Raw genomic sequence first — 23,803 nt, 5'->3', positions numbered from 1 at the left:
CAAAAAGGCCATTAAAGGTGAGCACTGTCAGTGAAGTGCCCATTCAGAAGGGCTTTTATGACCCTCTGTGTTCCAGAGACACTCAGGAGCTACAAATGGTTCAGGCTCCCAGACTTGCTGTCCAAGTGACACATCCTCAGCTGAACCTGGCTGGGAGAGCTGCTCCTTGCAGGGATGGGAGTGGGACACTGGCACTATCTACACCCAGCAGGTGAGGAAAAGCAACACCTTAGTCCTGCTCAGACATAAGAAGTCATGAATTTAACCTCAAGGTGAAAAATTGAGGAGAAAAAAATGAACAGAATATGAAAGCACACACTTTTTGGGCTACTTTTACCTCCTAAACTTCATCCTCATCAATTCTGCATAAAATGTAATTTTGTCTCTTCTTATATATTCCTTCATATGGTTTTCAGTGCATCTATAAAGCATCATAATTTCAATTACTGACACTTCTTTAGGAACGTCTTAGAATTTTGTACAGAGTGGAGGGATCTACATAGCTTAGGTGACAGCAAATAGCTCACCTGTGGACTGTGACATGCACATCCTTTAGTGGCATAAAGCTGCTAGAGGTAAATTGTGCCTGAGTTCCCTTACACTCCATATTAATCTCTAAAAGATGAAGGAGAATGAATTAAACCTGAGCCTGATTGTTTCTATCAAGCTTTGAAAACACAGTTCATAGAGCAGCAGATTCATTACAAATATTTTGATTGCTCCCTGAAAGAAAAACATGCAACTTTCTTCTTCGCAGGGGAACTGAAAGGAATGGTTTGTTGACTTCTTCGTGGTGCTTTGAAATCTGTAATTCAGTGCACTTGTGAAATGTTGGATGATGGTTTGAAATAATTTCAACTCAAAGCAAGTAAATCTACCCAGGCTGTAGCATTTGCTTACCTCATACAGCTGAAGTGAGCAGTCATTTCTCACCTGGAATCCACAGCTGAGAGGTGTTTTGGGGCAACTGCAGTTTAGCTTGAACTGTATTCAGCTCTTGGCTGAGTTTAGTTTCAGACAAGACAGGTTGAGGTTATTTCTTTCTCCACAGCAGCAGCTGCTTTTCTGAGATCTGAGCCGTTTTTGCTGAGATCCCCTCACTTGTACCTGCACTGGCCCTTAAACCCCAAGTTCCTGCTTAGGTCCAGTTGTAATGCTGAGCTGAGATCAGCCCTTTCTCTCTTTCTTTGGCTGAGAAGAGCTGAGGCTGGAAGCAGCTGGGTGAACTTTTACCAGTTTGGTTGCAGTTATTTGCTGTGATGCTGCTGCTCCTCCATCAGCAGCTCCCTCCCCAGCACCCAGCCAGACACAGGCTCTGCTCAGCCCTGAGGAAACAGCTCCCCTGGCAGCGTGCCTGTGTTTGGGGCTTCACTCTGACATGTCATAGCCTCACACATTGCTGGGGAGGTGTTGGAAAGGCACCGCAGCCTCTCTCTGAGCGGTGCTCTTTAAACTTTCTACTGATTAGGGGCCTTTTAGCACTCAGCTGGCTTTTCCTAATGGATTTTGCCTTTTCATTGAGACTATTTTTTTTGCAGGCGTTGCCAAAGTAAACAGTCACGGATGGCTATTTGGAAAGCAAGGGAGAGAAGAAAGGGACCCAGAGTCAGGACCGGTCCAAATGTGTCCAGACAAGCACTATACATCAGCTGATATGTGTTGGGGGCAAAGTGCTGCCAGAGTTAAAATTTCTGGGAAAATGAGTCAATTTGTTGAGAGACAGGCACAACAGATACAATTGCAAGGTCTTCTCTTGGTTCAAAGATGCTATGCCTGAATTCTTGAGCCTTTAGGGGGAGCAGGGTGTGAGCTTGGCATTAATCAGCCCCCTTCTGATTTATTTCCAAAGTCTTGAAATCAGAGGAGGTGTTTGAGTAATTCCAAGCTTACAGAGTTCAAGCATATCAATCCTTCACTGCTCTGAAGCAGATAATTTAGCCTTCAGCCAGCTCACTGTGTGGGAACCTATCAGGCACTGTCCTAAATGAAACTCCCTTCCTCTGTGCTGTTCTGGTCAGTGGATATCACACATCTCTGCAGAAGTTCAGAATTTGGTTCAGGCCAACAAAGAAAACTGGGTACAGTGGCTCTGTCCCCAGCTGGATCAGTGTGCCTGGTAACTTTTGTGTAGACGCTGGATGCACTGCAGAAGTGTTTCAGGGATGTAATATATTTATGGCCTGCATCAGGCTCTGAAAAGAGTTCTAGATTTTACAGTTCCTTCTCTGCTGCCTTGACACAAAGTACAAGAGGAACAAAGCAGACCTTTTGTGTAGGAATATCTTCTTTGCTCCTTAGTTCAGCCAGCTGCTGAATGTTTGCTCTTCTTCCTCCTCAGATTAACTACAAGGGTTCAGAATTTTCTCCTTCAGCTGGGACTTGTTCCTTGCTGGAAGCTTCAGCTTTGTTTCATCTTACAAAGCAGTGAGGGTTCACCTGGCTCCTTCTGGTCAGATGGGCATAATTCATGGACAGAGCTTGGGCCACTGACAGCTAGATCTGATCTGTTGTCTCAAGTGCTTAGGACTCCTGCAGCCTCCTCTCCCCACAGCGGAGTCACCAGAATGTCCAGGGGCAGGCTCTCATGTGACTTTGATCCATGCCAGGGATGGATTCCAGATGGATACTTCCCCAGAGTTGGCCTACAGGCATGTTTCACACAGCATTGATGGGGTGTTAACGATGCTAAAATTTCAGCCAAGCTCCTCAGACATGCTGGGTTGGGAATGAGGAGAGGAGTTCTTTAATAAAAACCTGATGTAGACCGGGCACTTTTACCTGTAGTGCAGCCAGAGGAGCCATCAGAGCACCTGAAGAGGGAAGTGAAGGTGCAGCCCCTGGCTGTTACCAACTTACTGAAGCACCACTGGATCTTGGCATTTCCCATGGCCTGGGACGAAGCCATTGTTTGGAAGGTGCAGGGTGGTGTGCAAGTGGTGGCTTGATCCTGTGGGGTCTGGAGGGGTTTTGCCACCAGGAGCTGTGAGGTGGCCCAGGGCAAAGGGAGCTGAGGGAAGGATCAGGCACATCTCCATGGAGCTGTGGCTGCAGTCCTGCCTCCAGCTCCCCACAGGGCCTGCAGTGCTCTGGGTCACACACAGAGCTCAGGGCAGTCCTGGGAAGGGGCTCAGGGTCTTCTCCCCTGCCCTCAAGTCCTGCCTGATTCCTGGGGTGGGGACATGCCACAGGCAGAATGGAGCTGAGCCACTGGGCTGGGCTTGGGCTGCCTGACTGGCATTTCCACACACCTGCTGGGGTCATTTTTGGCTCAGACATCCCACTTCCTTTTTCCTGAAGTGAATGATTGTGATCTGTATCCTAGTTTAGAGTCCATTCCACATCTATGTGTTTGGCTTAATGGTTTAGGTTTTGTGTGTGTGTGTCTTACTGTGAATTACTTCTTATATTTTATTGGCCAGTTCCACAACATTCTGGGATCTTTCTGTAAGTCTTTGCAGAAGCCTGTATTTTTTGTTGTCCTAAATAATTTTATATGATCTTGACTAAAGTTTGCAAACTAATGCTCTGCATTCTGCTGCCTGAGAATCTTAAAATGAACCAGAGCTCAAGTGAGCCAGCGGCATTTGTTGTTACACAGGCAAGAAGTAGCAAAGCCAACAGTTTGCCCAAAATCCCACATTGGTTTGGGCAGCTTTAGAGTTTTGATCTTTCCTCTCCTCTCAATCCCTTTAGCGTGCCTTCTTTACTTGCTTATTAAATCTGGAGCTGTTCTTCTGATTAACTGCACCCTTAATAACTGCAAAGCCATTGCTCAGGAGGCTGAAGGAGTGGGCAGTAGTTGCACAGAAACCTGGAACAGCAGTTCCATTCCATGAGTGCTGGCCTCAGGCACTCTGAGGTTATGCATTAACACCGAGTGCCGGTGCCCCTCACCTGCACGGGCACCCTGGGCTGCCATCTCCAAGTCTCCAAAGGAACAGGGAACTGGGGTGGAGGAGCCCACACCAGAGTGCTGCACATGGAACAGAGGTCACCCCAAATACCCCTGACTGGGAATCTGTAGACTATAGCAAAGGATTTGTGTTTCCCGAATGGACAGTGGAGTCATTCAAGTCACCTAAATAACAAAAGTAGAGAGATTCTGGGAAAATGAGAAAAAAAATCCTCTCAGCTTCTGACTGAATTTGTTTGGGGATGGAAGGTTATGTTTTGTGGAAAGGGATGCTCACTTGTGTGGGATATTTCTTTTAAATAAAAGTAACATTTCACTAGTAAAAGGGTCCAACATCAAAAAACAAGTTATCAACATAAAGTGCAAGGAGAAGGGCAAACCAGTGATGATGAGGGGAATCTCCAAGCAAAGGAGGGGTGTCCTCTGTCCCTCTGTTGCCGTAAAAGCAACAGGGCCCTTGGTGGTACGAGTTGTTTTCCACTTGGGCTCTCCCTGTTGTTTACAGCTCTAGTCACCCTGAGACCAGGCTTGGGCCCATGCAGGTCCCTTTTCTGTCCCCTGCCTGTCCCTGGACACTGAGGCAGTGCAGCACTGTGTGCCACTGCACTATAGGGCACTGCAGTGTGTGTCATTGCACCATGGGGCACTGCAGTGTGTGCCATTGCAGTGTGTGCCATTGCAGCAGAACCTTCCCCACACACCACAGCCTAACAGAGGGAAAGAAATCCAAGGGCAATTACTTGGAACTGAAATGTTGCTGAAGCCAGGAGCCCAGAGAGCTGCCCACAGCAGCGTTCTTTTAGCACTTCCATGGGCCATTACCCTGCTGGGATTAAGAGTCCCCTGCCCTGCCATGCGCACCCTGCCCCATCACCTGCCTCTCCTGGCCTGTCTTTTCCCCAGGCACTAATGAAATTACCACCGAGACTGATTACAAGTGGGGTGGAGCACTTTGACCAATGAACCCACACCTGCTCGCGTGGTTGACCTTTAATGATCCAGCTCTGTAGCTCTGCAGTTTAATTTGGTTTTTTAAAGCCTGGTTTAGGGAGAAGCTGGAGTTTCATTTGCCATCAAAACATGACCCCTGCTGGAGGACCAAGGATGTGACTTTCAGTTATGCATAGGGACAACCCCACACAGAGAACGGCACAGTTGTGATTAATGTGATATGATACAGCTGGCACTGGCTGCAGGAAATCACAGACAACTAAAAAACGGTTGGCTTAAGAAGACTTCTTATTCACCCAATTCTAAAGGTAAAAAAGTTTTTCTGGGTATTGTTTTTTGGTTGGTTGGTTGTGGTTTTGGTTTTATTTTTGGGGTTTTTTTTCATGCATGTGATGGTGTTTTACAGAATTGCAGGAACCAGTGAGCTTTTCCTGCAAGGCTCTGTGTCTGTGTGTAATTTTGTTTTTTTTTAATGGGGGTTCTGGATATCAAATCATCTGGCAGAAAGTTCTCTAAACACTTGCAGTAGGAGCAGTGCATTTGAGGATGTAGTTTGTTCCTAGATTTATACCAGCCTGACATTTTCCCAATGGCAAAATATTTAAATAAAAACAAAGAGAGTGTCAGGCTGGTAGGAGTTTTTTAAACATATGTCTAATTTAGTGTGTAAGGAAAATAAATTCCACTTGTGAGGGCCCTAGGCTTGCCCTGGTTGCCACGTGGGCTGCAGCAGTTCCCTGCTGGCCTGGCTGTGTCTTTTAAAAGGGCCCAGCTGGAGTAAGCATCACTGCCTGGGGAGCAGCTGATGTTGCTGGGTAGATGACAGAGGTCCTGCAGGGGCAGGTATTGCTAAAATGAAACATCTGTCCAACAGGAAAAGGTGTGTGTGCTGCGGGAAGGAACCCACATTCCTGGGATGTGAAGGTGGAGGAGGTGGCTGGGTACCAGGGGCTGGCTAAGAGCTGAAAGCTCTGGGGAACAGGGGAGGTGTCAACAGTAGAGGCTGCTGTAGTATCCTCAGAGCCACATGAGAGTGGCCATGGAATGGGACCAGACCCTGTGGGGCAACCAGAGGGAGCAGTGAATTCCAGTAGGTGTTGCAGGACCACAAAACATGTTCCTGTAGAAAGAGTCCCCAGCAGTGCCATGTCCTGCTGGTTTGCTGTAAAGGGGCCCTTGTGCTAAGCTGGTTTTTAACCATGATTCTGAGAGGTTTCAATAAGTAGCTCTTACAGGGAAAAGCTGATGTTTATCAGATAAAGGAGCATGTGCTGTATGGTTTTGGCTTCTATCTCTAGCTGTACTAGAGATGTGTGTCCATGGTTGCAGTGGCTGACAGAGCCCAGCATGTAACAGAGCAGGAGCTGCTCATACAGAATGGCTCAGACTGGAGCCTGCCCTGCCTGGAGCAGAGCTCCTGAGAGATCCCAGCACTGACAGCTCAGGGCAGCCTGAATTCCCAGCTAGCCTCACACAGACACTGGGGCCATCTTCTTCCAGGCCTCTGCAGAGTATTTGAGGCTGCAAACAGCCCTGAGGTTTCCATAGCCCATGGGATGTGCTGTGGGATTGCTGCTTTGATACCTGGTAGGGAAACAGCCAGTGAAGCACAAACCAGCAGTGCCACATCAACTTTTGTCCAAGGGTTAAGGTTCAGGGTCAAAATAGGGAAGTGGAAGCTGCATAATTTTATAAATCCTGTTTTGTTGTCAAAGAACAAAGCCTTCCTATTTGGGGATGCAGGTCTGTTCCATTTCCACTGTAAATAGTGAGACTGCCCATAAACCTCATGTTTACTTCACTATTTCTGATGCTTTCTACATGTGCTGAAACAGCTTTCAAGTGGCCATGACATTTTGTCAAAAATAGAGATGGTAGTTCGGAAAGGAAAAGTAGTTTAATGTCAGCTTAATCTTGAAAAGCATTTCTTTACTGGAGTTAAAGAGCTGAGTCCATCACCATAGTGTTGCACACATTTGTTGTAGATGTTCCATTATTGTTACAAATCAACTGAGATTTCAGTTTTTTCATTCAGTCTTCCTTACAGTCCTCATGGAATGGATTATTTAATTGGTAGATTTTGTCTGTGAAGCCAGTGAATTAGACACAAAGTAATCTCCACGTAACAAATACTGCTCTGCAGTAATTCCAGGTACTTGCAGCTCTCACAGGAAAAGACCAAATTGTAACTGTTCTGTACAAACTTGGATAGGGTAATTGAACAGTGTCGTTTAGTATCATAATTTACAGTAGTACAGTGAAGTAAAAGATACAAGCTTGAAAGTAAAAAAAAAAAAGTAAAATCTTATATAGTAGAGGAAATGTATTTGAATATCTGTATAGAGGCTTTGCCCTTGATGGGCAGCAGCTGCGATGTCCTTAATTGGGCTGCAGCTGTGACCAATGAAGGTGACTGGGATAAAAGGGGATGGGTTAGCCAGTCAGGGAGAGCCTTGGAGGAGCCCTGACCTGAGAGAGAACAGCATGCAGAAGAAGGAGTCTGTGCTGTGAAGATCTACAGCCATGAGAACGCACCACAGAGGTATGGACTTTAGAAATCTGATAGAACAACAATATGGGACTCTAGAAATAATAGAATAACAACAATTGGTGACCCTGACGTGATAGTTAACAGAAGATAAGACAGCCGAGAGCTGTGGCGACCAAGAGCTGTGACAGAACATAGCCTTTGGGTCAAGGAGCTGTGAAAGAGTATGGCCTTTGAGCAAGGAGCTATGTGGGTTGTACATGGCCTGTGAGTCATAGGGAAATGTATGCATTGTATTGAACATCTGTACAACCGTTAACTCAAAGTAAAAGAAAAGGGGGAAATATAGTAGAGGAAATGTATTTGAATATCTGTATAGAGGCTTTGCCCCAGAGGTCCCGGTTGCCCTTGATGGGCAGCAGCTGCGATGTCCTTAACTGGGCTGCAGCTGTGACCAATGAAGGTGACTGGGATAAAAGGGGGGAGGGATAGCCAGTCAGGGAGAGCCTTGGAGGAGCCCTGACCTGAGAGAGAACAGCATGCAGAAGAAGGAGTCAGTGAAGATCTGCAGCCATGAGAATACACCAAAGAGGTATGGACTTTAGAAATCTGATAGAACAACAATATGGGACTCTAGAAATAATAGAATAACAACAATTGGTGACCCTGACGTGATAGTTAACAGAAGATAAGACGGCCAAGAGCTGTGGCGACCAAGAGCTGTGACAGAACATAGCCTTTGGGTCAAGGAGCTGTGAAAGAGTATGGCCTTTGAGCAAGGAGCTATGTGGGTTGTACGTGGCCTGTGAGTCATGGGGAAATATGGGTGTTGTACATGGCCTGTGAGTCATAGGGAAATGTATGCATTGTATTGAACATCTGTACAACCGTTAACTCAAAGTAAAAGAAAAGGGGGAAATATAGTAGAGGAAATGTATTTGAATATCTGTCTAGAGGCTTTGCCCCAGAGGTCCCGGTTGCCCTTGATGGGCTGCAGCTGCAATGTCCTTAACTGGGCTGCAGCTGTAACCAATGAAGGTGACTGGGATAAAAGGGGATGGGTTAGCCAGTCAGGGAGGGTCTTGGAGGAGCCCTGACCTGAGAGAGAACAGCATGCAGAAGAAGGAGTCTGTGCTGTGAAGATCTACAGCCATGAGAACGCATCACAGAGGTATGGACTTTAGAAATCTGATAGAACAACAGTAAGGGACTCTAGAGAAAGAGAACAATAACAATCTTAGGGACTATTTTTGTAAGTATTTGAATTCAGAACTAAGAAGCACCAAAATTCAAATAGACAAGAAATAACATCTACTGAGGAAATCCCAAATCCCATTAAAGAGGCATGGAAAGGAGTGGCAGTTCATCCATCCAGTCACTGGAGATGTCATGGGATGCTTATGTGGGCTCCAGCTATTATGGAAAATGAGTTCTTTCAGGATACTTTTTAAGGGGGTGAGCCACAAAAATCAGCTGTGAGACGCTTGGAGTCTGCAGAAACTCCTCCATCCCCTTTTGCCAGCCAGCACTGCTGTCCCTGCAGCCTGGGGTGGCACAGCTGGCTCCAGTCACACATCCCAGGATGGCACAGCTGGCTCCAATCCCCACCCCCCCCATCCTGGGATGTCACAGCTGTTCATTATATGTCATTTTTGGCACTTCTGTATTTGGGAATGACTCTGCTAATCCCAAGAGTGTCTCGCTCTGAAGAGACCTCCTGGAGTGCAACAGTCCAACGCAACCCTGCACACAGCAGTTACACTTAGCACAGAATCCACAATTAGCACAGAATCTCAAGAGTATCCTGAGCTGGGATCATGGAGTCCAGCTCCTGTGGGCTGGGGATTCTGCAGCTCCTCTGGGAAGCCTGAGGCCATGGCTCTGGTCCCTCATCCAGGGCTGTCCTGCAGCCACCGTGGCCCTGTCCCCATCCCTGTGCAGGGAGAGGGGCCAGGCCTGACCTGCCCCTGACAGCCCCTGTTGGAGACTCACCTGCTGGACACAGAGAAGTTCATCCATCACTGCTGGACCCCTGGGTTTGGAGTTGCCCATGGAAAGCAGCCACTGCTCCTGTGGCACTGGATTATCCCAGGCTGCTCCCACCCACCCCTCTGGCAGGATTTTCCATCCTTGGCATCAGTGACACCCCCTGTCCCCTCACAACAGCCATGGTTTGAAACATTTCATTCCAGTTCCATTCACAGCCCTGGATCTGCACCTGGCAATTCCTTCCCTGGGAATGCCAAAACTCAGAGCTCAATACAAGAATAAAACTGCACCAACAGTTTCAGTAATTCAATAATTTATTCATCTAAAAAAGTGTGTAAAAGTATATAGCTCTCATCCACAAGGTATATATGAATGACATTTAAAATGGAGGTCTTTTATTATTATTGTTTCTTTTTATCAAAGTCTTTTTTAGTGTATTGTACCAGCGATATACTGTAGATTTAAAATGAACTTCACATTTTTTTTTGTTTTCTTTCAAATTGTCGGCTATATATAAAAGAAGCTCACTGCAAAATGCTCAGAGAAAAAAAAAAAAAAGAAAACAAAAAGAAATTCAGAACTCCCCAGAAATGTACAGCTTTTACATTTAAAAAAGGTTCTGAAATATACATACAAGCATGCTGGACATTCCCCACCCTCCCGCTCCCTTTAGCTCAAACAACTGTAATAATAATTCTGATTTAGGCATGATTTTCCAAAGTTAGAAATAAAAAAAAAAAAAAATAACTTTCTTCACTCTGTAGGAAAGCCAGGGCTTGTACATTTCAGATTAATTCAGTAAAAAACTCACAAGTAAAATAATGCATATTTAAGAGAAATATTATACAGAACTTCTCACACTGAAGTACATAAGATTTTTCTTTAAAATCTATTGCCATTCATTTATTTTGCACAAAAACGTATAAATATGTCACCAGCTTCTCTTAACTTAAAAAAATTAAATAAAAGACACCAGATGAAAATTACTCCTTGCTGCCCTTTTTTTAATTTCTAATTTTTGCTTAGAACCAGGTTTGTGGGGAAGAAACGCCCCTGGATAAAAACGGCCCATTTAAAAACAATAAGCAAAATAATAATCCAAAGTTCAGATGAATCCTGGGAACAAATAACCCCCAAATGGTAAAAGATTACAAATGTCTACTTTACATTGTTTTCCTCCCCAAGTTAAATTTTTTTATACAAGTTTACAATCTTCATCTTTTTATGCTCTTCAAAAGGCCTTGAGAATTTTCTTTTCTGATTAAGAAAAAATAGTACTGCAATATTTTTAAAGTCAATTTTACACTGTACACATTAGATACAAATGGTTTGATATCAGATTTTTTTAACCTATACATTGCAAAGAGGACACCCACACGGAGGGGTGGAGCAGGGAAGGAAATAATCCATTTACAGGTTCCTCTCCTGCCTTCACCTTCTCATTACACAAGCAATTCTTTTTTTTTTTTTCTTTTATTATTTTATATAATTTGTTTTAAATGTTACATTATCTCAAGAAAAATACTTTTTAAAATCATAGAATTTCATTTTTTTTAACCAGAACATGAAAGTCTTTTGGAAGAACTCTAAACTTGGTAGTTTTTCTTCACAGCCAGGGGAGGGGTCACCCAGCCTGATCCAAGTGCCTGACCCTGGCCCCCTCCTGCTGCCCAGTGCACCCCCAGAAATGAGGGAATGGGGCTGGAATAGGAACCCCTGGGAGCCTGGAATGAAGGAGTCATAAAAATACTTCAATTAGCCATTAACCTTCCCAATGGCGATCATTTCACTAAACAAAGTAACTTTGCCACCACAGTGGTGTAACTTCAAGTACTAATTTAATGATATAATTTTTAAAAATTATTTCTTTGAAATAATATTCCTATAGTCAGAAAAAATACACCAGATTTGTGACTGATTTAGTGTAAACAAAAACCGTATTTTTGGATATGTACATGGACGAGTCTGCCCAGAATTCAAGGGCGACTTGGTTTCAGTAAATACTTTTCTAGCATCACTAAATTTACTGGAAATATATTTCAATCATAGCTCTACAATAGAATAATTTGCCACTTTCCACTTGCCCTGAACTGGGCTTTAAAGTATTTTTTCCTCCCTACCTCCCTCTCACTCTTCTCCCTTAGGTAGTGTTTATCCTTCATTAAACACTGGCCATTCCTTGCTTTAACCAGGCTAAACACAGGGGAGAATTCCTTAAAATACAAGATATCCTTACCAGAACACATTTCCTTTCCCAGACTTTGATTGTTATGAGCTTCTTTTGATTTCCAGGTCAGAAGAGTGAGAGGTCTGTAGATAAATAACCCTACAGTGGAACGGAGCTGGATTTTTAAGGTATTTCTACTGTTCCTGGTCCTTTATAATTTAATCCCTCCCCTCCCCAAACCTAAAAATAAATAAAGTATCTCCAGACCATTCATATCTACATGGACAGGTAACAAATGCATGCATTCATCCCAATCCACTCTGACAGGAACTCCAGGTAGACAGAAAACTCCAATATTTATACGAGACTACAACTGTGTGGTTTTGTGTTTGTAGTTTTTTCTTCCTGCAAAGTCCCAGTTTATGACGATCAAACAACAAAACACCTGAACTGGTCACTACAAGGTGGTTTTTACTCGGAGGGCTGACACTGCTCGTGGGTCTTTATTCAGTTCCTAATGCAAAAAGATCCTGTAGTCTTCCTTAAAAAAATAAAATATTAAAAAAAATAATCACGCTGACCAGTAGTTACTGAGCCACCAAACTAACACTGGCTTGAGGTTACTCTGTGTTCACTGTTCTTGGATGTTCCCAGATTTTGGACTGAAGCTGCCAGAGATGTTAATGGGTAGTTTAGTTTTGAACACTGCAGAATTCACATGTGCTTTTGGAGGAACAGAAGCACAGCACAGGACTGGTCTGAAGAGAAGCAAACGGAGCTCTTTGCAGGTCGTGGCACGTTCCCGGGCGGAGGGGAGAAGCAGCCAGAAGAACAAGTGCTCGTGTGTGTCCTACAGGATGTTCATGATGGCGTTGTAGAGCTGGGTGAGCACCACGAAGTGCACGGGCAGGCAGGAGCTGCGGTCCTGCGTGGCCGGGTTACACGTGAGCCAGGACAGGGCGTTGTACTGCTCCAGCACAAACCTGCACAGGAGGCACAGACATCACAGCCTGCCCTGGGGGTGTTAATGGGCTCTCCTGGACCTGCATCCTGACAGAGCTGCCAGTGTGTTGGCAAAGGAGGAACCTCACTGAAAAGCAGGAGGGTTCAGCTTTGCTATGCCTGAACTATTTGCATGAAGGCCCTCCCAAACACACACAGACTTCTAGACTCACAGTGGTTCAAATGCCACTGCTGTCCAAGCCTTGGGGATTGAACACCTCTGCCTCTCTGGGCACCCTGTGTTTGCTTACACTGTTCCTGTGATCCTCTATCTAATTGCAATTTCTCATCTTGTATCTTGTGTCTATTGCATCTCATCCCTTCCCTCTCCACTGCATTCCTGTTTTACTCAATACCTGGGACACCTGTGAGAGCTCAGTCCTCCAAGAGGACACAAATTCAGATCTTCTAGAATAATACACCCCCCATTTCCTTAGATTAGACATTCCTGTTCCCTGCTGATGTTTGTTTGTTTGTTCACTGGGGTGTCCCACACAGTGTGCTCTCATCACACAGATCTGTGTCCAGTCCCCAAAGGTAAGATGGAGGCAAACAGGCCCCACACCATCCTGAACAAAAAAACACACACCCTACATGCATTCAGGAACAGTGTCTCCTTTATACCCCAATGCTAGTACAGTAGCATCAGGGAGTGCTTTTATCTCCTCCTACAAGTCCATTGGGTTCAGTGAGGTAAGGTAATGAGAGGCACAGCTCAGATTAGATGTCAGGGGAACAGAGCATCTGGGTGCAGGGCAAACCATGATGTCCCCCTGGCAAGGCTGAGCTGTTTTGAGTTTGCCTGGCATCATTGTGCACAGCAGAGGGAAATCCACAGAATTCCCCCTCAAAGCCCTGCTCTGGCATCTTGGAGGAGGAAATGCCCCAAGACACATAGGGCATGGCAGGGCTAAAACGTGCTGATAAGTAATTGTGATAGGTTGGAAAGGTTACTCTGAAACCACTGAGCTCAGTCCCCTAATGCTTAGGGCAGGAATGAAAACCTAAAGGGTGTTACCTCAAGACATCTGATGTAGTTTTAGAGTCAAGGGGGTGAGGAACTCGCTGAGAATTTCTGGCAGGTAGAAGCTCGTCTGTCTGCGCTACAGAGATGTGGTGATGGAGAGAGGCCTGCAGAGGGAAAGAGCAAAAATTAACTTCTCACACAGCATGTACTGCTAAAGATTCCCAAGAAACATCTATTGTGAATCACCTGAGGACAGTGTGGAAAGTTGGCAGTTCTGTGTTGAACCCCCCATGACTACGTGTATTTCCAAATTAATGGTAACAATTTTGAATAAACAGACTGGAGTTCTGCAGTTCTGGAATGGGAGGTCTCAGGTTCACTCTGACACCACAGACTCCAACTGCAGCTTTTACAGGCACAGAAACAGCAGTGGGTAATGAGTGCTCCATGTGGAGTATGACAGACCTTTAGGAAGAGGGGACACTGGTTCTGTGCCTGAGGACAGGAGGACCAGAACCACTGCGGGAGGTTCTCCGCTTTGGCAGTCGACACAAAGTACCCCAGAGCCAGGGGCTGCTGCTTCAGCTCCTCGGGGGCTTCTCTGGAGAGGAGACGTTCACCTTGGCTCTGCAAGACAGGGAAAAGGCAGCTCTGGGGGTGCTGTCAATACATCCCACTCCTGGAACAGTGACTTCATTTGCTAATTACTGTCCTGTGACAAATGAGCCCTCCTTTAGTCAGTCAGGAATCTCAAAGTTACCCAGGCCCTGCCTTATTCCCCTGTGGTTGGGTTCTCCAGGCTTATGTTTCAGAAACTCTGTAGATTCCTAAACAGCTGGGAGAGCAGTTCACTTCATCCATAAATGTCAATAGGTTAAGAAAAAAGGCAAAGATTCCACAGCACAGAAAGCAGCTCAATTACAAATCCCTCCCTGCCAATCCCTTCCAGTGGGTCTGGACAGGAATCCAAGGCAGGCAAAAAGCCTGGAGCAGGGGGCACAGGGAGCCCAGCACACGGGGCTGGTGCCCAGCCATCAATTATTGCCCTGACCCCAGGCCCACGGGGGGATGATCACACACTGCTGCTCTGCTAAAGCCAAACATTACACTGCAATTACCAGGCCTGGCTTAATGGTTAATGGGAATTACTCGGGTTCAGCTGGAAGGGCTTGTCCAGGGCTCTGGGCTCAGGCCATGAACCTCCCAGGGCTGCTCCCAATGGATGCAGCTCCACTGAAGGCAAGCTCTGCATAGAAGTGGGACAGAATGGATTGCTGAGGGAACTGGGGAGAGAGAAAGTGAGGAGTTTTGATTTATGGCTGCAGGGTTTGGCAGCAGAATTTAGAAGTTTTCATTTGCCCACACACCAGTCTGGAATAACTGGGACAGCAATATGTTGTTATCAAGCCTTTGATGGGAGAGTTACACAATCCACACAAGGTGGTTGTGGACTGAGCTCACAAAATACAGGATTAGTATTTCTGTGGCTGAGGCAGGAGGCATTTCTCCCTCACTGACTGTATTAAAGCTCCACTGAGGCATTTTGGAAGAGTTTGCAAGGGAAACTTGCAAACTTCCTTCTACTTCCAGGGGTGAAACTACCACCATTTAGTCAGTCCTGTTCAGTAGTTAGAATTCTGATCTGGAGATGTCTCATTGGTATGTCAAAAATGGTATAAAAGTTACCCTGCTTCTCTCATAAAATACTCTATTATTTAGTAAAGAAGTAACATGCTACTACTTCCAAGTTAATAGTTCTAGAACAAAGCTTCACAGAAACTTGCAAATCACAGAACTCTGACCTAATTGTGATGGAAACCATTTTAAGAGAACAGCTCAGTCTTACATGATTAAATGTAGGAGTGAAAGAGTTCATCAAACCTGATCCAAGCTAAGCCAATTCAAAAAAAAACTCCATGACTTACTGAAAATAATTTGCATTTTAAGTAATCACTGATGTTGGAACTGACTTTATAAAAGCCACTTCAAACAAAAATAACTCCCAAACGCTGTGTGCTCTGGGCTAAATAGTCCTAAGAAAACAACATCTGCATAACCATCCAGCACCTGTGGAGTTTCCATGGGCAGAGTTTCATCACTGGGAGAATTCTCTCCCTCTTGCCTCCCCTGAAATGCATGGGAACAGGGCTGTCACAGCTTCCCTTCTCTCAAAGACTTGTCACTTCATGCCAGAGACATTCCATAGGATTTTCCAGGAGAGAATGGATGAGTAAAGATTAAACCTATGCAGGATCATCAGCTATGGCTGTGCCACACAAAAATAAAGCTGCTCTCCTACTGCTCTCTCCCCCTCAATTATCAACCAACAATTAACTTGGAGGGTGCAAACAGCCATTGCAGAGACACCTCCAGCAGTATTTAACCTTCAATTTTAAACTAAGTTTTGCTTGCTGTGGAGCTAATTATCTCTCAGGATCTAAAGGAAAAAGATTTTGTTGGAGGATTTGGGTCTTTGTATTTTATTTTAAGTGCTGTTCCCTATGGTGCTGCAGCCTTACCCTACTGTGATGGTAGTGAGATCCCACTCCAGTGCCAGATGGTGATCCAGGGGAAGGAACTGGGGAGGAATTTGGTGAAGAGTGAAGATTCCCTGTTATCAAAATTCTAATGTCATTGTCCATGTCATCTGGGAATGGGAGGTCAAACATGTCATCTGAAAATGAAAAGAAAGGAAAATAATTTCCAATGTGCTATATTCTTTTCTCCAAGAAATTTTTATAATTTATTACCTTTCCCTTTAATTTATTGACTTTCCCTTTTTTCTTTCACATACTCCCAAGACAGATGAAAGCAGAGATAGAAATTTTAATGTTTAATCCCCCTTAGAACCTTTGACTGCAACCACACAGACATAAAAGGGAGAGTTGGCAGGCAGTTATTGGGATAATGAGTTTTAGCAGTGGCCACAGAGTGAACAGAATTCCCATTGTAGCAACTCCATAAAATGCAGACTGAATTTTGTAACAGAACAACTGACACCTCTGTGCAGTTGGTCACAGAGACCCCTAAACACTAAACCCCTAAAACTTGGGAATCATCACACAGAGCTCCAGGTGCTGCTGCCACAGGTGCTGCTCCTCAGGCTCCCAGAGCTGCACACCAGCTCCAGCCTCTGGGAACAGCCCTGGCAGCTCCAGGGAAACTGGCCCTGGAACCTGTGAGGACAGCAAGGCCTTCCTCACAGCAAGAGACTGGTGATTCTTTCAGACACTGCACCAGGATCCCCAACAAAGCAGCCTTCATATCCCACTTCCACCTCAGGAGTTCCACATAGCTCGTTAGTACAATCGGCTGGATTAATTTGGTTTATGTTAATATAGGGGGAGGGCTAAAGATACTGGGAAGATGTGTTTGCCTTATGCATTCCATTACTCATCATCTGCACACAGGTTACAATACTCTGAGTAAGTTATGGGAGAGAAGGATATGGCACCATCAACGCAGCCAAAAATTACAGCATCACAATATGGTTTAGAGGGGTTTTTCTTATCTAGATTTCTCAGCAGGGGAAGAAATCCAAGTGTATGCTGCCATTTAAAGTACATTTTAGTGGGTAGACACGTACAGTGGGAGCTGTCTGAATTAACTGCATTAATTAGAATTGTAACCAAATTTATACTAAAACACAAAGACCTAAATAGAAGTCATGCCTCCTACATATAATAATAAATAACACTTTCTCTTGAAAAATATTAATTTACTCCATTTAAAGTAGAAAAGTATATGTGTCCTGAACTAATTTCACCTAAAACCTCAGTATTGAAACAGGCAGGTGGTTGTTTTCCTTCATCTCCCAAAGAGAACCTCTGGATTGCCAGAGCAATGTTATAACTGAAGTTTATTAACTTGTGTCCTACAGCCTCAGTAAACAAACCAGAGCCAATATCATGCTCTGCTTGGCCCCTAGAGCAGAAATGAGCTGGCTAATGGCAGTAGGAAGCAGCTTAATCATTAAGTAGAGCAGAGTTAAGAAAATTAAATTTAACACCATTTTGGAAAAGGCCATTCTTGTACCTGACTCTAATTAACATCTGCAGCACCAACGGGCAGGTTAATGCAGGTTAATGTTTGTCATGCTTGGGAGGGATCCCAGTGCCTCCTGGGACAGGGATTGAGAGGGGCAACTTCCCTTCAGAGGCCCTGGGACATTCCAGGAGGGACAGATCAAAGCCTTAAAAGCAGCAGCCTGCCTTTGTCTCCAGCCCAACTGCCCTCCTCATTAATACAGCCACTATACGTGTTTGTAGCTACTCTTGGTTTAAATTGCTTTGCACGCATTTAAAGGATTTGGAACAAAGCAGGAAAATGCTTATTTGGATATGAAGCATTACCCAGAGTCTTGCTGACTCAAACTGCAGGTTCAGTGTAAAAGCACTCTGGGGGCATCAGGAAATCTCAGGTTGGGATATTTTCCCTACTCAACCACAAGTGCCTCCTTTGTGTCAGCTCTGCACACAACAGGGCATGATGTGAAGCACGATTGGAAATCAGCGGCTGGCCTGAGCAAGTCACAACAAGACAAAGCACATTCTGGTCTGTGCCACTTGGTGCATTGGCTGGTCCTTGTCCCTTCTGGAATAAACCAATGTGACTCCAAAATAGACTCAGGGAGAGCACAGAGTTTCCCCCTGTAGCTAAAGCCCTGCATGGTTCCCTTGCTGGGGTGGTGTGGGGTCTGTGCAGAACCCCAGCCCCCTTGGGGGTTCATTCCTGCCCAGCTCAGCTCTGCTGACGCCCTGGAAAGGCCCCAGGGGATTTCCCCCTCACTCACCGTTGGTGGGGCTGAAGCCATCCTCGTTGGGGTAATTTGCAGGTGCCACCTGGATGGTGGCAGAGGTGGGGAACACCAGGATGTGTGTGCAGGAGGCGTCCTGGGGGGTGTTGAGCTGGGACGACTGCAGGTTCAGCGCCGTGCTGCGCCCGAACACCGAGCCCATCGTCACCGCATCTGTGGGGACAGACACAACAGCACAGGTGTCACTGCATCACCTCCCAAACACGTGTCCAGGGACACCTCTGCCCATCCCACCTGCTCTGCAAACGCACAGACACAGCTGAAGGGCCTTATCTTCAAAAGATTACATTGCTGCAAGATCTTGACATTAAGATCACCAGCCCCACCTCTCCTGTCATTCTGCTGGCCCTTAATCAAATATTTACTTGTTAAATGAGCAAGTTAAATTGATTTTTCGCACACATCTCTGTAGAATTATGAAATACACCCCACTTTGATCGATATGAACACAAACACAAAAATAAAGCCGCACAACAATAAAATTTCTCTCTTCTCCTGCTCTATTCTTCTCAATTACCCACCAACAATTAACTTGGAAGGTGCAAATACTCAATGCAGAGACACATTCTTCGGCAGTATTTAGCCAGCACCTTCAATTTTAACCTAATTTTTGCTTGCTGTTGACCTAATTATGTGTCAGGATCTAAAGGAAAAAAAAATCTGTTGAAGGATTTGGGTCTTTCTTTGTGTTTTACTGTGATATGAAAAAAGCCTCATTTGCCATCTGTTTTCTCACATTACAAAATCTCTGCTTTGAAAATATTCAACATGATAAGTAATTTTCAAGCTTAATTAATTCTGCTCTGTATTAGTCTTTTCTTTCTAAACTAAAAAACCCCACAGTGGTTTGTAAGGATATGTTAAGGATGTGTCACCACATACATTAAAAAGTACATTCTTGGGTAAAATAACAAAGGGAACCTCAGCATTAAATTTCACTTTAACTTAAGCCCATGGACTGCTGCTTGTAAGTGAACTCTCTAAATAACTTCAGCATGTGAGAAGGCAAATGGGCTTATTCTAATTCCCATTTCCACAGGCTCCTACTCATTCCCACTGTGCCTCCTCCGGGCACGAGGCTGTCTGTGACACCCCTTCCAGCCCATGGGAACTGGGCTGCCTGAGCCCATGGGCTTCCCAGGGAACAGATCAGCACTTTGGCAGTGGCCTACAGTCACCTTCCCTTGGGAGACTGCTCTCCTCACATAGCATCTCTCTATGGTATTTTGGGAAATTCTGCTGGCTCAACCTATTTTCTGCCACATGTAGCCATGCTAGTCAAGTTCTTCACAGAAATCCCAAGATTCATGTGCCTAAGTGTGAAATGTGGTAACAGTTTCTCTGGCATTGCCATAGTTGGCTAAAACATACCTGGCATCACCACGAATGATCCCTGTGGCTCCATGGCAACGAGGCAGGCACTGAGGATGGAGGGGGAATCTGCTGCAGAGATGCCACACATGCGGCAAACCTCCTTCAGCTGTTTGCTGATTGTCTGCAGGGAGCACTCCCCGAGCAGGATACTCCAGTCTGCAAGGGAAAAGCATCATGGGAGGACAGAGCTGATGCACAGCCAGCACCCACTTGGAAACAGCAAAACTTTCCCAACACTTGGCATTTCCCTAATCCCAAACTCTCCAGGACTGACTCCTGTGCACACAAGGGGTCTGGCCCTGCAAACTGAGTGCTTGAGGAGTTCCTGTGGCATGTTCTTATTCCATGGCAGTCCTTTGGCTTTCCTTTGTTCAATACATTTTTTCCCAAGACCTTTTTGTTTGCTTAGTGATGTTTAAGCTGAGGAATCACAGCTGAATCCTGTCTCTATTTCTGTGACAGGATAACTTCATTCAGAACGTTCTCTAACCTCTGATAAAGGCCCCCAACTTCCCATGGAAGGACAATGTGCAAATCCTGCACAACGTGAGGGGGTAGCATCAGACCTAGGGCACAAGCAAGGAAAGGTTTATGGAAACCAATACAAAAATTCAGTGCCAGGGCAGGACTGCAGCCAGTTCTCCTGTAATCCATGCTGTCATGGCCCAGGAAATTCCAGTTTGGAGGATCCTGATGATTTCTCTGCCAGGTACTTTACACTCAGATCCACTTGGTCAAGTGGGCATCACTATCAAGACAACAATGGGGACAAAGGGAGAGAAAGGGCTTCAGCAGCTCTGGTGTTGATTATAAACTCCTAAGGAGCCCTGCCTGGGAAGCCTGGATATCTGGCTTCCCATCCATGTTTGCTGTCACTAATCTCTGGCAAAATAAACAACAGTCTATCCTGTCTGTGATGTGATTTGGCACACCTTGTTTACCTTTTGTAAGGTCATGGTTCAAGGAAGCAGAGACAGGACTAGGGAAGGTTAAGCCAAATTCACCCCATCTAACACCACTGTGTGATGGCAGAGTCTCAGCAAGTCTGCAGGTGATGCAAAACTGAGAGGAGTGAACAGCTGAGTCCCCACCCCTGGAAATGTTCAAAAGCTGTGTGGATGTGGCACTTGGGGACATGGATCAGTGGTGACTTCAGCAGTACTGGGGGACAGCTGGACTTGATGAGCTCAGAGGGCTTTTCCAACCTAAACAATTCTGTGGTTAGATGATTATCACTCTCAATTTTGACAGGTTTGTGATCAGGTCAGAGCCATCCTGCCTTGCACCCTGGGTCCCTGTCCCACTCCACACCCTAGGAGTGGCAGCCCTGACAACTGCCCACCTTTCAGCTCCCCGTGGCCCAGGCGGCCCAGGCGCCCGATAACGACTCTCCAGGGCAGGGACGTCATCTGGACAATGCCAATGCACCACTCCCAGAGCTTCTGCAGCCCAATCTTCCGGGCAGACAGCTTGCTCCTCCTTGACCTGCAGGGGAAGGAATTAAACACAAGAGGGAGAGGACAATCAAGGACAATATTCAGATTTCTGTTCTCTCTAATTATGTCACTGTTTACCACCTACAGAGTTCTGGGCAGACCCTAACTTACCTTTTACTACTACTAAGAAGAAAAACCACATGTCTGCTTTCAGCACTGTTACTGCAGTGCCATCAAACTGCTGAGCAACACACCAGGTGTTCCTCAAGGTAAGATTTGTAAGCAAAAAAATTTTAAAACAAATTGTCAAACAAGTGTAACTCAGTCACTTTTCCCTGTGCAGATCTGAAAATCTGGAAGTGCTAACTGAAATGTTCTCACTGTAACACCAGCATGATCTCCTGGGCAGGAAAGGGGATGGAAGGGATGTGCAAGGAGCTGGGTGAGGGATGACTCCAGCCATGGATCCATGGGAGAAGCCAGGGGCAGTGAGTACCTGCTGGGCAGGTCGATGTTGACAATGCAGGTCTCCAGCAGCTCCCCGTGCAGGTCGGTGCAGGACGCCAGGAGCCAGCGCTGGTCGTGGGACAGGCAGTACCCAACAAAGAGCACGTTGTATTTCTGACTGGCCTCTCCAAACGTCTCTCCCAGCTCTGTCTGCTTGTCTTTGATGGGGGCCAGGATGAAAGGAGGTGAGTACAGCTGGATTGGGCTGGGCCTCTGCAACAGAGTCAGGACAACCATCAGGGGACAGATCAGAAACTACTGAATACAAGGAACACACACACACACTGGCAGCGAGTACAGAGACAGGCAAGTGTGAAACAATGAGTAAATTCAAAGCATTCCTAGTCAGGAGGGAGATTGGGAAAAGGGGGGTTATACACAATTCACTGCTGCCAGTTAAAGCCAATGTGTTCAAACCTTATCTAAAGATTTCTTTTTATGTACAGGTAACCCAGGGTATGAAAGCAGCCTTTGGACCCGTCTCTGACATAGGCAGGAGTTTAAACCCCCTCAGCTGTCAGATCCTCCTGTCCCTTAATCATCTTTAGGCCCATGGCTGGATTTGCTCCAGTGCATCCAAGTTTCTTGTTCTGAGGAACCCAGAAGGGAAGAGGACAGGCACCTCCCTGGCTGGGCTGCAGCACCTTCCCAAGTCAGCCCAACTGCTGCTCCTTGGGAGCATCCATCATGTCCAACAGGACCTCCAGGTCATCTTCTGCAGAGCTGCTTCCCACATGGGCACCCCAAACCCATCTTTGCCTTGGAACTCCTCTCTGGAGAACACACAGGAGGGGCCTCACCAGACGTTCCATAATTAAAAAACAGGGTATTTTCTTAATTCTTCAGCAAAGTTTGGGAGTCTGCAGTTTGCAGACTGAGAGAAAAGGTATAAAATGCAATAAACAGAGATTAATTAAATGCAGTAAGTAAATGCCAATAGGTTTGGCTTTGCAAGTAGGTTTTTAAACCCTCCAAAGTAGCTCTTTATGCCAAGGTAAATGTTTAAGTGTTTTGTTAGTCCATTAGATCTAAATAAAATATTCATAGTTATCTTTCAAAGAATGCAAAACATTCACAGAAAGTAGGATGGATTATTCTTCCTTTGAAAACCCTGAAATTCCAGAATCAGGGCTTTAATAGTTACAGTTTATAAGAGATAAAAGATAAGCCCATTGAAGAGGGGGATTTCTCCATTACCTCAGGGAATTAATATAACATCTGCAATTAGGCACAGGAACTTATTTCATATATATGCATATAGATGTGAATAGAAATAAAGGTTGGGTTTAAACTCTGGTTGGACTGAAACCACAAAATGACTCAGAATCCCAACTAACAATGTTCATTTTCTCTTCTTTCACACTTTAACCTTTTACTTTATGAGTCAAAACCAGAAGCTTAAAATGTAGCAAGTTAGCCTAATGTTTTTGTTACTATTTTCCATTCCATATTAGCTTGCCTTTTCCCTTTGTATCATCATTGTCTTCTATATCTTGAAAAAAGTCCCCCAACAAGTATTTTCTCTACTCTTTGATATTTGAGGAAAGTGGTTACAGTTCATTAACAGACTTTGATTTTCTTGCCACCAATACCAACCTCAGGGTTTTTGAGGGTCATCTCAATGCTGGCAGCTGGCCCAAAGCCTGTGAGGGACTTGATGTGGATCTGTGTGGGCAGGGGCCTCCTGCACTGGCAGTACACAGAGAATGCCAGAGACTTCAAGTGCTGAATGTAGAAAACCTGTTCATCCTTCATTGTCTGCAGCATGTACTGACAAGGCACAATCTGTGGAATTCAGACACACAATAAAACAGGGCTGAGAGGCTTCCAGGAGCTGCTCATTAATATCCAACCAGATCCACACAGTCATTAGTCACCAAACACCCAGCACACTTTGGGATGCTCCACGATTTGCATGACAGGTCCCTTGGCAGGAGTGGCTGCAGCAGACAGGGATTGCATTCTCTGGGACAAAACTGCTTCCATCCCAATGAGAGTGAATTTTAATCCATAAAACCCAAACACCTGTATTCAAACACCCTGAATTTTTTACAAGTGTTTTTCTGGGCAACATCTTCGCTTGCAGGTGGCCTGAACCACACAGTCCCTGAACGTTGTGTTCAGGCAGGTTTGGCTCCATGGCTCATGGTTGGGAATTGTTTGCTGTCCTTGTGGGAATTGGCACTATGGTGT

General features: G+C 45.4%; 1 protein-coding gene across 1 annotated transcript in view; it reads right to left on the bottom strand.

Moving 5' to 3' along the window:
* Positions 1-9,637: 9,637 nt before the first annotated feature.
* The window catches only part of MED13L (mediator complex subunit 13L), a 164,466-nt gene continuing 150,300 nt past the window's right edge, over positions 9,638-23,803 (bottom strand). Inside the window, exons 23-31 of the mRNA XM_036393122.1 lie at positions 23,207-23,395; positions 21,600-21,823; positions 21,010-21,152; positions 19,665-19,823; positions 18,270-18,446; positions 15,997-16,151; positions 13,943-14,104; positions 13,529-13,641; positions 9,638-12,491 (exon numbers count right to left, since the gene is read on the bottom strand). Coding sequence (XP_036249015.1) covers positions 12,359-12,491; positions 13,529-13,641; positions 13,943-14,104; positions 15,997-16,151; positions 18,270-18,446; positions 19,665-19,823; positions 21,010-21,152; positions 21,600-21,823; positions 23,207-23,395 — 1,455 coding nt within the window. The 3' untranslated portion in view covers positions 9,638-12,358. The remainder of the gene's footprint in view (positions 12,492-13,528; positions 13,642-13,942; positions 14,105-15,996; positions 16,152-18,269; positions 18,447-19,664; positions 19,824-21,009; positions 21,153-21,599; positions 21,824-23,206; positions 23,396-23,803) is intronic.

This window comes from Molothrus ater, chromosome 18 (assembly GCF_012460135.2).
Source record: "Molothrus ater isolate BHLD 08-10-18 breed brown headed cowbird chromosome 18, BPBGC_Mater_1.1, whole genome shotgun sequence".
NCBI lineage: Eukaryota > Metazoa > Chordata > Aves > Passeriformes > Icteridae > Molothrus > Molothrus ater.
Note: the sequence above shows the minus strand (reverse complement) of the source record. Positions and strands in the feature narration are given on the sequence as shown.